This window comes from Lissotriton vulgaris, unplaced genomic scaffold (genome assembly GCF_964263255.1).
Source record: "Lissotriton vulgaris unplaced genomic scaffold, aLisVul1.2 SCAFFOLD_878, whole genome shotgun sequence".
In the NCBI taxonomy this organism is placed as follows: domain Eukaryota; kingdom Metazoa; phylum Chordata; class Amphibia; order Caudata; family Salamandridae; genus Lissotriton; species Lissotriton vulgaris.
Genome location: NW_028251363.1, coordinates 426,436 through 440,647, shown reverse-complemented (window position 1 = coordinate 440,647; position 14,212 = coordinate 426,436). Strand labels below are relative to the sequence as shown.

The window sequence follows — 14,212 nt, the reverse complement described above, 5'->3', positions numbered from 1 at the left end:
GCCGTTGTGGAGATTAAGCAAGCTTAATGCCCAGAGTTGCAGCGTGGGACCCCGTGATTAGAATAGGCACCGAGGTGAGAATTATCAAGTCCGTGGACATTTTTTGGCTCAGGACCCTGCCGCGTCAGGAATTGAACCCTGGTCCCGGGCCAGACCTCTGCATCAGTGTCTGCCGCTCTAATCAGTGAGCCACACTCCTACACAAGGTAAATTGGAGAAGAAGGGTAATCATGTTTTAGACAGTACAGATTTACTAAAAATGAGTAAAAATAATAATGGTATAAGAAGTATTCGTTGTTCTTTCAGGGCAGTCAAACATTCTGGTTATCTTTCAGATTATGTTTAACTGTTTATGTTATTTTGTATAGCATTGTTAAGGAAGGGAGATGTGTGGAATGCTTACTTCAATGACATCTGTATAATGACACCTGTATAATGAAACCAATTTATGTCATATGCTTGTGTCATCTTAGACCTTCATCTATGTCATTTTGAAATTGTTATGATGTGAGATGTAGTCTTCAGTTGTGGCTGAAACCTGGTTCCTGTTGGATGGGATCTTCTTGTTACTGGAATAAGTGTACTTCAACTACCTTCCTGTCGTACGTGTTACCTGGAATGCTTCACTCTTGTGCTAAGTTAAACTCTTGGTTCAACTTTAACTTTGTGAATCGTGCTCTAAGCCTCTCTAAGTAGGACTCTGATAGTTATTTATTCCTGATCACTTTTTCATTTACACTATAAAGCCAGACCTAAAAGTCCATGTAGATTAATGACTGCCCTACTCCATCTGCGCCACTTTCAAAGAAAAATTCTGTAAATGATCTAGTTCTCTTACCGCCATATTCATGAACATCGGCATTTGCGATTCTGAAATAGCGAAAAATAGCGAGTCGCTATTCAGAAATCGCAAATCCGAATTCATGAAGAATTGCGATAAAAAAAAGCGATTCGCACGCGATCGCAAAATCCGATAGCGATCCGATCGAAATTGCGATTAATCGCAGATTAATCGCTATTTCGGCCTACCCGCGGCTGGACTGCGATCTCGCAAATAGCGATATCGCTATTAGCGATATCGCTATTTGCGAGATCGCAAACTCGCGAGATCGGGAAAACGGGAAGTCGCATTTCGAGCCCAGTGATGACATCACAACCAGGAAGCTGCCGGTTCCGAGCACCATTCTCCACAGTGAGGCAGAGAGACAGGGAGCAGATCGAAGAGCAGCTGCACAGTTTGGATTGTAGAGTGCACCACTGAGCCACAAACCAGAACATGGCAGAGGAAGCTGCACCAGGGACCAGCAGCTCGGCTGGGAGGAAGCGAAAGCTGAAATTCAGCGAGCAGGAGCTGGAGCACCTCATTGAGGGAGTCGTGGCTAACCACGACCAACTGTTCGGTGCAAATTCCAGGAGGGTCCCGGAGATGGAGAAGAGACGCATTTGGCAGGGGATAGCCTCTGCAGTTAACTCTGTGGGAGTGGCGTCAAGGTCCCTTGAAGAACTGAAGAAGAGGTGGTACGACCTCCGAGGCCGTGCCAAGGAGAAGGTGGCGGCGCGCCTCGGGGAGTCCTCGGGCACAGGCGGAGGAGGTCCGACGGTACCACCGAACACCCCCCTGGAGGACCAGGTGGAAAACACCCTCGAGATGGAGGCCGTTGTGGGTTTCACTGCGCTGGACTCATCCGCCCCCACACAAGACACCCAAGGTAAGTGGCATGCGACTGCGACCCTGCCCCCTATGGATGTCCATGACCAAATAGGCCCCCCCAATGTCCCATAGGCATGTAATTGTTGCACATCAAGTATTGCCCTGAAGCATTGTGGGAGATGTAGTCTGACCACAATGTAGTAGTACCACAATGCAGCCATTGTGGGAGATGTAGTCAGGTCCCAATGCACACAAAGCCACTGCCATTCAGGGAATGTCACCCAGCATGCATGTTGCAACTGCACGTCTGCCAGATGCATACAACTAATGGTCCTCCACTTACCCCCACAGGAGGAGATACCAGTGACAGCGACAGGCTGGTGATAGACGACAGCGTCCTGGAGGAGCCAACACATACCCAGGCAGCAGCCCCTAACGCTGCAACTGTACCACCATCAACTTTCACCGGCAGCGTCCCACCTGCAACTGCTGCAGCGCCCTCATCTGCTGCCATCGCAGCACCCATTGTGCTCCCTGCCACCGCTGCTCCTCCCAGAGCTAAAGCCAGGTCAGTCACTCCTGTGGCCCCCGCAGCGACTGCCACAGCCACACCAGCAGGCACACCCCCAGCGACGAGCACACCTGCAACACCGGTGGCCTCATCCCCATCAGCTGGCGCCTCAACATCCGGGGCTGCGCCACTGTCCAGTCAGCCCCCAGCCTCACAATCCGGCCAGCAGGGCAGGGGTGGCAGGTCACGCCAGCGATCCGCAGCTGCCACCAGGCGGGCCAATGGAGAAGGACAGGCGCGGCTCAGCATCGAGCGACGGATGCTGCACATACATCAGCGCCAGGCACGGCAGCAGGGGGCAATTCACCTGCAACTATGCAACATTGGCCGCAACGTGGCCTGTGTAGCTACACAGATTGAAGGAATGAGGGCCGACCTGGCCGGGGTGGGCAATGGAATGGCCCGCATAGCTGCAGCCGTGGAGGCTAACACCCGCGCCATGAATCGAATCTACGGTGGCCAACGCCGGCACCACCGCCAACTGCTGACACAGCTTGGCACCTACAGCAGGGCGAGCTACGTGTCAGCAAATGCCACTTCGCTACTGGCGAGGCGCTGTCTGACACAGCAGCACACTGTCATACAGTGCAGTGTTGACATGTCGAGGATGCTGGAGACCCTCACCACAGCTGTCGTGGCTCTGCACCCTCCACCCATTCCATCTGTGGTGGGGGGTGATGATGCGAGTGAGGTGGCGTCCAGCCTGAGCTCGCAATCAGCCTCACAGGCCCCACTACCCACCCGCAGCACCAGGACCCCCCCATTGCCTGACGCCCCGGAGGAGGAAGGCCCTCAGAGGCGTTGTGGAGGGGCACGCTCTAGGCACACCTAGAGGACTGGAATAACCATTGGCACAGGCTGAGGTGAAGCCTGGCAAGCACAGCAGTATGACGGAATACTGTGTGTGGGACTAATTTGGCACGGACCATTACTTTTACTTCTGTGAAGTGAACAGATACTTTTATTTTGACATTTGGCACGGACCATTACTTTTACTTTTGTGAAGTGAACAGATACTTTTATTTTGACATTTGGCACGGACCATTACTTTTACTTTTGTGAAGTGAACAGATACTTTTATTTTGACATTTGGCACGGACCATTACTTTTACTTTTGTGAAGTGAACAGATACTTTTATTTTGACATTTGGCACGGACCATTACTTTTACTTTTGTGAAGTGAACAGATACTTTTATTTTGACATTTGGCACGGACCATTACTTTTACTTTTGTGAAGTGAACAGATACTTTTATTTTGACATTTGGCACGGACCATTACTTTTACTTTTGTGAAGTGAACAGATACTTTTATTTTGACATTTGGCACGGACCATTACTTTTACTTTTGTGAAGTGAACAAATACATTTCTTTTCCTACACACATTAGCGTTGTGTCTTCTTTACATTTTGCATGCATTGTCGATTCGTGGGGTGATGGCAGTGGTTGTACTAGAAACTGTTCACTGTGATGTGGTTGCGACGTCTGTGCCCTTCTGCTGGGGTCTCCCCTTGTGCATGGCGCGCATGTGCAGGTGGCTGGTTGTCCCCCTCAGATTCACTGCCAGAGATGTCAACAGGTATCCGGCGCTTGGTTGCCATGTTATGTAGTATTGCGCAGACAGCCACTATGCGGCAGCACTTTGCAGGACTGTAATACATGGCCCCACCTGTCTTGTGCAGTATGCGGAACCTGCTCTTGAGCAGGCCAAATGTCCTTTCTATGCAATTTCTTGTCCGTATGTGAGCAATATTGTAGCGCCATTGCTGGGGTGTAGCAGGGTTGAGGTATGGGGTCAGGAGGTATTCACGGAGGGCGTAGCCACTGTCACCTGAATGGGAGGAGCAGATGGTGATTGCCTGTGCTGCGCTGTAACATCTTTGCAATGTGACTTTTCAATCAAAGTGTACTTACCAAGTAGGTGTCCTTCCCCAAACTCTCCCCTGACCAGCCGTGTGTGGAGTGCGCTGTGCCGGAAGATGAAGGAGTCATGGGTACTCCCTGGGTACCGTGAGACAATGTCAGTGATGTATGTCTTGGCATTGCAGACCATCTGGATGTTGAGGGAGTGGTAGCACTTTCTGTTGCGGAACATATACTCCATGCCAGCTGGTGGGCAGACGGCGACGTGGGTACAGTCTATGCATCCGAGCACATGTGGAAAATGGGCTACATTGTAGAATTGTAGCTTTGTCATGTCCAATTCCTGTTGGCTGGCGGGGAATTTGATGTGACGGTGTAGCTGGGTGAGCATGGCGTCTACAAAACTGTTGAGGCAGCGTGACATGGTGGGCTGGGATATTCCCCCAGCGGCCGCTACTACCCCCTGGAAGCTTCCAGAGGCCAGGAGGTGCAGGCTACTCAATACCTGCACATGTGTGGGCACAGAATTGTTTCGCCTTGTTGGGTGCTGCATGATGGGGTCGAGTTCTTGTATCAGCCAGGTGATCATTTCCCCATTCAGCCTGTATTTAGCATAAATCTGTTCTCTGGTTTGGCCCAGCAAGGTGACCCGCAGCCGGTAAATCCTCGCCTGCCTCATGCGTCTCCTCCGTGCTGCTCGCTGTAGCCTTCGCCGCCTCACCACCATGTACATCCCAGGCATTGTGGAAAGCCTAATGCTGCTACTGAATGTCCTTATGTGTGATTGGTCAGGCCTGGCCCTGTTGGTGATAGGACAACAGTTTTTTGAAATTTTTTTTATATGCCTTTCATGGTTACCACCTGCTTTGAGCTGTCCTTATTTTGCGCCGTGCAAATAGCGATTTTTGGGTTTTTCGCTAATTGCGATTTTTCTTGAATGCCGATTGCGATTTCCTATTGCGAATTCGCTATTATTTTCGCAGATTCCGTGGTGTGTCGCTATTACCGATTCGCTAATGCTCAGCGGCAGGGATTCTGCGATTATATTAGCGAATTCGCTAATATGTGTTAGCGAATTCGCTATTTTGTTGTTGAATGCCGAAAACGGAAATTGCGCCCGCATTTGCGTTTTCGCAGCGGTTGCGGGCGCAATTCAGCTACATGAATCAGGCTGTTAGATGCTTTAACAGTATTACATTGTCATGTGTGTACCCCTCAAAGTACAAGCTCAGGCAGCTGTCTAAATAAAGTCATGCTTGTGGCCAGCTAGTAAACCTACCTCTTTCTTGCAACAAGTAAAACATGCTTTGCCTACTTGGTTTGACCATCTCTAGTGTAATAGAGTCTGAGAACCCCAGCTGTGTGCTCCTCCACTGGTAATGTGACAGCAGTTTAGTTGAAGTGATTGCTCATATCCTTAGGGCACTATAAGAGTCAACTCATATAGACAAGGATAACAATAAAAGATGGAGAAAGGACTATACAAAAGCTAAAGAGGAGGACATCCCCTGCTATTGTGTTAATGGCCTAGTATGTGGCTACTAGTTTCTCTTTCATATGCTAAGGAAGGCATGATGTGGCTTGTAAGACTGTCTCTATTCCTGAAGTAAGGCATCAACTACGCAGTGTGCCTGTCTCTTCATCAGCTTATTAGTAGGACAGCCCCACACTTGCATTCACACATCTCAATGGTACAAGCTCTCCTGACAGAAAACATCTTCTTAAACCATAAGCATCACCAGAACAGGATAACATTTTTGTTTGGAAAGATGAAGATACTACATTATTTAGGTCTACAAGGTAAAATACCAGAATAACTCATTAAACCCTCATGTCAAGTCAACATGTTTCATCTCCCTTGTGTAAAAGATGGGCATTAAGGGCATTCACCAGGACTCATGTAATAGTACATCCCGCTTACAATTACGGTGACCGAAACCAGGAAGACGGTCACCCAGGCACTCGTCACCAGCCGACTGGACTATGGAAACACCCTCTATGGCGGAACCACAGCCAAACTTCAGAGAAGACTCCAACGCATCCAGAACGCCTCCGCACGACTCATCCTGAACATCCCCCGACGCAGCCACATCTCTGGACACCTGAGAGACCTGCACTGGCTCCCCGTCAGCAAGAGGATAACGTTCAGACTCCTCACCCACGCACACACGGCTCTCCCTGACCTGGGCCCCAGGTACCTCAACAACCGCCTGACCTTCTACACTCCCACCCGCCAGCTGCGATCCACCAGCCTCGCCCTCGCCACCGTTCCACGTATCCGCAGAGCCACCACCGGGGGAAGATCCTTCTCCTACTTGGCACCCAAGACATGGAACTCACTCCCCATCCACCTCGGCTGACCCAGGACCACCTATCCTTCAGGAAGCAACTCAAGACCTGGCTCTTTGAGCAGTAGCAGACCCACCCCCAGCGCCTTGAGACCCCTCCGGGTGAGTAGCGCGCTATACAAATGCTATGATTGATTGATTGATTGACCCTATTACCAAAATTGCTCTGGGTCTCCAGCCCTGTTGGGGCTTGGTCAACTGCAGGCCGCTTGGAGACACTGGTTAGCGGGCGCCTCAAGGTTTCACCTCTGTCTCTAGTGGGCCTGACCATGAAGACAAACTCTAGACATTATAAGAAATCCATCATCAACCACCTCATTAGTGATTGCATGTAACCCGTCAATATTATTACCAGGCTGGGTATAGAATGAGACCATCTTAGGACTTCAAACTGTGTCAGTAGCAATAATGTTTAAAGTAAATACTTCAGGGTATGTCACGTCAAGGGGATGCAGTGGTAACCCGCCATCTGGGAATGTTTTGGGTACTTTTAAGTCAGTCATCACTTTCTGGCCTACTTGCCTTCTACATTTGACTTTGATTCTTTCCCCATTATTCGTATTTATCTTATTCAGTTTTATTGAAATTTCTATATCATAGTACAGGTAATAATGTCTAATGTGTGTCCTCAGATAACCTACTGTTTTGTTAACAGATTTACCACTGAGGCTGATTGTACAGAGAGCATCATGTGATGAATGGTTGAATCAGTCATCTCAGGCTGAGGGATGTTATCCTCCTGCAAGAGGCAGGTCCAAGCTGCTCTGGGAGGGAGGCATACTTCAGTAACTGAAACTTTGATTGGAGCCTCTTGTTTCGACTCCCTAATGACACTTTGATCGCCATCCATAATAAAATGACCAGAATTGAATGCTCCACCTTAACCAGATCTCAGATTCGTAGATAACTCAAAAGTTATCTACGAACCATTTGAATTAAGATCCTGCAATAACAGGGAGGAGGGTCTCAAATAGTGGATAACAAAGATCCTTCAACCCTTATCAATTGGTAAGGTGGTTGGAGAGGGACAGCTTTTACCCAGAAAGGGGAAATAATGAGTCAAGTTGCTTTTTTCTATAAAGTGCAAAAATTCACGGGTGATCAAGACAAATTTGAAATAAATGTTTTATTGCTCCTCTAGCAGTTCTCCAACATTCGTCAACCAACCCCTGGTATCATTTCTTCCAGGTGCAGTGTTACTGCCAGTTTCCTGTGATCATGATTGCATTAGAACAGCACAATCCTAAATCAGCCACTGCGCCTTCTATCTAAAGAAGTCAAACATGATCACTTTATTTTTCCTAATAAAACATTCTCAAAGTAATGCCAGAATATGTTTTATTACATTATCAAATGACTAATTGTAACAACTTGAAAGAGTGGAAATGGCTGATATCATTTTTACTTTCTTGCAGACATGGAAAGCTGCATGCAGTGTCCCGAGGACCAGTGGCCGAATGACAGGAAGGATGGATGCCTCCTGAAGGTCATTGACTTCCTCTCATACAGCGATAGCCTAGGTGTGACGTTGGCCACTGTGGCCGTTATTTTCTCTGTGGTCACTGCTGGAGTGCTGGGAATATTCATCAGATATCGGGACACCCCAATAGTGAAGGCCAATAACCGTGAACTCAGCTACACACTTCTTGTCTCACTCATTTTGGCCTTTCTCTGCTCTCTCCTATTTATTGGGCAGCCTGCAACCTTCACCTGCCTGATCCAACAGGCTGCATTTGGGATTATTTTTGCTGTTGCTGTGTCTTGTGTTTTAGCAAAAACCATCACTGTAGTCATTGCCTTTAATGCCACCAGGCCTGGCAGCAAATTGAGGCGATGGCTGGGACCCTGGATGTCTGGCTCTGTTGTCCTCTTGTGCACACTGGGAGAGGTGACAATCTGTGTCTCTTGGTTGCTCACCTATCCACCTCACGCTGGCACTGATATACACGCTGAGACTGGCAAGAAGATCCTGCTGTGTGCAATGGGCTCTGTCACTGCCTTCTACACTGTGATTGGTTACATGGCCCTCTTGGCCTTTGCCAGCTTCACTGTGGCTTTCTTAGCCAGGAACCTCCCAGATAAATTCAACGAAGCCAAATTCATCACATTCAGCATGCTGGTGTTCTGCAGCGTCTGGGTCTCCTTCATCCCGGCTTATGTCAGCACAAAGGGCAGGTACATGGTAGCTGTGGAGGTCTTCACCATCTTGACTTCTAGCGCTGGACTGCTGGGCTGCATATTCATTCCCAAATGTTACATCATTCTGTTCAGGCCAAACATTAACACCAGAGAACGTTTAACTTGATGTGGAAATTGATAGTTTCAGACTGGAAGTTTTGAAAGTCACTATATTATTTAAATTTTGCATTTTCTTTGTGGTGGTGGGGGCAGAAAATGTAGTCCAAAATTGTCTCATCCTTTTTTTCAACCATTGGGCCCTTTTCAGGAAAGCATTAAAAATGTTAAAAAAGTAGCAGGCGTTTTTTGAGGACAGTCAATAGGGATGGGTTTGAATACCTGCTCAAAGAGTAGGCATTTTTGGTTGGTTGAATAAGAATAGAAGACTGGAATGTAACTGAGCAGTTCAAGGGGTGATTCCATGTGTTTTCTTGTTGTTTGAGTCTAGTTGTAGTTTCTCACTCTGGAAACACCAGTCTGACAGCGCCTCATCTAGAGTCAATAAATATACATGTTTAGTTCCTGAGTACCCTATGTGAGGTGTCCTGGGTATTTCAAGGAGTTACTTTTGAGGCAGTGAGTTTGTAAATGCAGATTAACCCTTTTATTGCATCAAGTAACTTCACAAGGATTTATGTGCAAAGAGCAGCATCTGTATGTGGTTGACTGCAGAGAAGACAATCTGGGAAGTGTTATTCATCCTGTAATATGGTTCTGTGTCCTGGGATGCAGTCATTTGTTTACATGTGGCAGATTGTTGTAAAAAATCACAGTTTATCTGCAATGCATGAGTTTAAGGGCAGAGTCTGTGTTAATGAATTAATTCATTATATTAATCTAATTAGATTTTGCTATAATATTTCTTCATTGAAATGGATATTTCCAGATCAGAATGAACTGCATATGTTGAGCCAGAACAACTATTTCTTACACTGTATTGCTGCCATATTATATAACATTTTTGTAGCATTCATAATCATTAATAGTAGACAATAAAGAAAAATAAAATAAATCATAGTATTTGTGGTATTTGGACAAAGCATGGTATATGAAATAGCAGAGGTGACATTTGTGGTTAGAGGTTGTAGATTAGTGATACTGTTTAATCAGTCTGAGTAGTTTAAGCGGGAGTACCTTTATGTAACATTGAACTCGGCCACACAATCCATGCATTATCAACCTCTGACACCATCATCGATGTTACAAGTTTCCCAAAGTCCTGACTGCTTTCCTGTTATGCTTTAGTAACAGCTGGAATCCTAACTGTTCTACTTTGGTATTGGTGTTCTGTCCATACTTCCTTCAGGAAATGGGGGGGTTGTTTCACAGGGGTCACACTACTGTATGTGTAGGAAGAGTCGAGGTGTCACATGATAAACCAGGCTACTGTCTGAAATCATTGCAAGAGTTAGAAGAACTCGCCTTCATTTGTATACATTTCTCACCCCTGTGTCGATGAATGGAGACCAATGGCCCGATGTTTCATACTGCGCTGCGTGACAGGGAAAGAGCAGGAATGCATCAGATCTATCAAGTTATGGCTCATTCTCTGCCTGCACTGGTGCACAATCTGCTACAATGGTGTCTGCATTACATGGATTGTTTTGTGCAGGAAGAGACACTAAATTACAAGAACTCAGGCTTTTTGTATTGTAACCTATAAATGATTTGTTCATATGAGTCTTTTTTATTTATATCAGTAATCCATTCTTCACTCGTTGGTGGGTTAGTCAATTACCAATGTCTGAGTATGCACATCTTAGGTTTAACTAGCGCAGGTGATAGTCATCACCTACAGTGAGAGTAAATGCCTGAGATATCAGTTGTCATTGGCAGGATAGCCAAGTGCCAATGTCGGAGTATGCACATCTTAACTATTACTAGTGCAGGTGATAGCTGTCTCCTACACTGAGAAGAAATGCCTGAGATATCAGTAGTGGCTGGCAGGATAGGCAAGTACAAATATTTGAGTATGCACATCCTAGCTATAACTAGTGAAGGTGCTAGCCACCTCGTGCAGTGAGAAGAATTGCCTGGGAGACCAGTTGTGGCTGGCAGGATAGCCAAGTACAAATGTCTGAGTATGCACATTTTAACTATAACAAGCACAGGTGATAGCCCCTCCTACAGTGAAAGAAATGCCTGCGATATCAGTTGTCGATTGGCAGGATAGCCAAGTACCAATGTCTGAGTATGCACATCTTAGCTATATCTAGTGCAGGTGATAGCCGTCTCCTACACTGAGAAGAAATGCCTGAGTTATCAGTTGTCACTGGCAGGATAGCCAAGTACAAGGCTCCATTAACCACTTCAGATTGGATGCAGGAACGTGACCCATGCACATTGCCGCTAGCGTTCCCCGATTGCTGAGGCTCCGCCCACATGCCGCTCAGAGATGGCTCCCGCTGCTGCGTTCCTCCACTGATTTTTGCCTGATCTTTGCACGGTTCTAGCCAGATTTCTGCCGGCTACCTCCCTCCAGCTCGCTGTCTTGGGCTGTTTTTGGGCCATTCTTCTGCCCTCGGTTGCTCGGTGACCAGGCTTCTATGTGTGGTGCGGCCTGTCTGCCCGCCCACCTGTAGCCCTGTGTCTGCTATTGTCTGTACTCGCCCACGGCCATTCCTGCATTTAAACGGAGTACCAGGAGCACCTGTAGCCACTTCCGACTGCAATGGTCTGTGACTCTTGGTCACTTCTGCATCTGTCTCTGACCACCCGTAGTTCTCGGCCCAGGCGATGCAGTTGCGTGGGGAGTGTTGGAGCAGAAGCTTGTGATGGTGCATTAAGGCAAGGGGGAAAACACAAGGTTCTGGGTCTGGTTCTGCAGTGCTGCGGTGCTGCATGCAGAGGATGCAATTATGCCATGGTAAGGCGTGCCAAGATGGTTAAGGTCAGCCAGTGAGACAACGAGGTGAGGCGATAAAGCATATGCCCAGAGATGAGAATAACTGTAAAATTAGGACTGGCTAGAGCAGGAATAAAGCATGAATGAAGGCCTGATCAGAAGGTAGCAGAGGGGGGAAAATATCAGTGAGAAGTCTGTGAACTTTAAGACTGCAAGGAGAGGTGCGCTTAGCCCCTATCAATGTTTACTTGTGTATATGGACCTCATTAAGCATTGGGTATGACAAGTTCAATTTTAGAAGAAAGCAATTATCTCTGCAGGGTAAAAAAAAAAAAAAAAAAAAACCCTGGTTCTGATCTGCTCTGCTGGTTCATCCATCACAATATTCTGGCTTGGGGTTACTCAATCTCGTGACTCTCTAAACATCTGATTCAGCAAGCAACTAAAACCACAAAGAAAGAGTAATAAGATGTTGGTAGTCTTAAAAGCGACAGCCGCAGCAAAACAGCGAAACAAACAAGCTAAGACTAGGGTAGGGAAGGAGGTTCTGAAATCTTCGCCAACAACTGTAGTAGCGTCTAAAGGTGCCAGAAGAGGGAGAAGAAACGCCCAGTAAAGAATGGATTTAAAAGCCAAGGCTCTGGCTCTGGTGGGAAAAAATGCCTCTGAACTTTCCGCAGACCTAAGTATGCTAGCAGTGGGTGGCGAAGATGAAGGCAGTGTGGAGGGGGGTGAAACAGGGAGTACACCTGAAAGGGAGAAAAACAAACCAGTGAGCTGTAAGCAGTATCCTCTCTTTACTAAGCCCCTGGTGGCACGGGATAAGGTTACTAGCGGCCCCCCAATCAAGTAGGGTGGAGCAAAAGGCAAAAGACCAAACGGCCAAGAAAGTCCTACTAGTTACACAAGGCCAGAATCTACTAATCGCCCCTATTCACACCCTGCCGCCTTCTCACACCCTGTCAGACCAAGTCCCCCATCCACAGCCTTAGTCAAAATCCCATGTAGGATCAGACCTGCTAGAAATAATCACAGCTGCCCACGGGAATCTGTCACTGAACAATCAGCCGCTGACTAAGGAGGCTAATGGATCCTCACAGACGCCACAAAATGTAGACAGAGAAGAGACAGGGGTATGTAGGCAAGGTCTGGCACCAACATCTGAAGCAGAACCACAAGAAGAAACAGAGGCAGAAATAAAAGGAGAAAAAGAAAAAGAAATGCGCCAGTCCCTCGAACTTAGCAAAACCTTTGCAAAGAGAAAGGCAGAAAAAGATAGCTCAGTACAGGAACTGATGGTAACTATCTTGAAAGAATTGAGAGACATGAAACTATCGCAGAAATGGAAATATCACAGCTGAACAACATATTGGCAAAGATGGAGGAGAATTTAGCTAACTTACCGAGCAGAGTGACTGAGACGGAAAACCGCGTCTCAGCCCTCAAAGACACTATCATTACCATGAAAAAGGATTTACAGGTTTTGAATAAAAATAATCCCAGATGGAATCAAAGTTAAAAGATGTAGAGAACTACAATAGGAGATCCAACCTACGCCTCGTGGGAATATCGGAAGGCCAGGAAAGTACAGAAATAGTAAAATGGACTGAGACTTTGCTGAAGGCAATACCTGAATTGAAAGGAGATTTTACAATAACTAGAGCCCATAGAGTACCCGCACACAAGCCTCAAAACCTTTGGTATCCACGAACCATCTTAATAAACTTTTCAGACTACAGAATCAAAGATTTTTTTTAAAATGCGGCGATATCCTGGAGATCATTCACAATGAAATCAAGAACTTTAACATTTTTTCTGACACGTCAGCTGCCTCTGCCCACAGACGGAAGGGCTTTATTCAAATGATTGATTCTTTTAAGGCCAAAGGGGCGCAGGCGATGATTGTGCAACAATCTAAGTTCGAAGTAATAGCCAATGGAACATTTTGTCCAAAACTTTTTAGAAGGTCTCAGTGTAACATAAGGAAAGGGGAACTCTGTGGCTCTATGCTGAAAGGTCTGTTTCAATAACAATGAGTAGCAACATAAGAATCAAGTAAAAATTCTAAAAGCTTTCCTCAAGGGGCGGATACAAGGTGTATCAGGGGACGCGATAGGATGCAACAAGATGGCATCCGACAGGAAAAAGGAGAAGGAGGGAAATACAGTGGGACAACTGGGGGTTTCCCTCGTTCAGTGGGGTATGAGGGGGAGGATAATGGTAGGGAAGCAGTAGGGAGGGTGGGGTGGAGAGGTTGTGGTGGTGGCGAAGCAGAAAAAAAAGAGTTCGTAGACAGAAATGTTTTTGCTTTTTCTGGATTTTTTGGTAGTTTTTCATTCTCTTTCTTCCACAAATAGGATTCCGAATGGTGTTGTCTTATATTGCAAAGGGAAAAGTTTTCTTTTCTGTATTTCTAGGAGGATGAATAATGCTGCTAAGGAAAGTTGTTTTTTTGAGGCACTGTGTTTCCTTGCCCCATGCATGGTATATTGCACATTGAACATCGCACTTTAACGAACAGTTTCCATGTAGGTATGGGCGGAAAATCCGTTCCGCTCGCGGATTTTGCGGATTTTCGGGAAATCCGCAATCCGCGAGATTCGCGAATCTCCCGCAAAATCCGCAAATCCGCGAGCAGCGGATTTTGCTCACACTGCTCGCACTGTTCGCGTGAGTTCGCGGCATCCCAGTACAATTTCGCGCCCCGCGAATAAGTGCTAAATTGCAGAAATACGATCTTAGCAAAACTGAAACTAC

The 14,212-nt window shown here is 46.7% G+C and overlaps 1 protein-coding gene across 1 annotated transcript; it reads left to right on the top strand.

Annotated features, from left to right (window-relative positions):
• Window positions 1-7,849: 7,849 nt before the first annotated feature.
• Window positions 7,850-8,737, top strand: LOC147662936 (vomeronasal type-2 receptor 26-like). The gene has a single exon (XM_086950783.1). The coding sequence runs from the start codon at window positions 7,850-7,852 to the stop codon at window positions 8,735-8,737; it is 888 nt and encodes a 295-aa protein (XP_086806909.1).
• The last annotated feature ends 5,475 nt before the right edge of the window (window positions 8,738-14,212 follow it).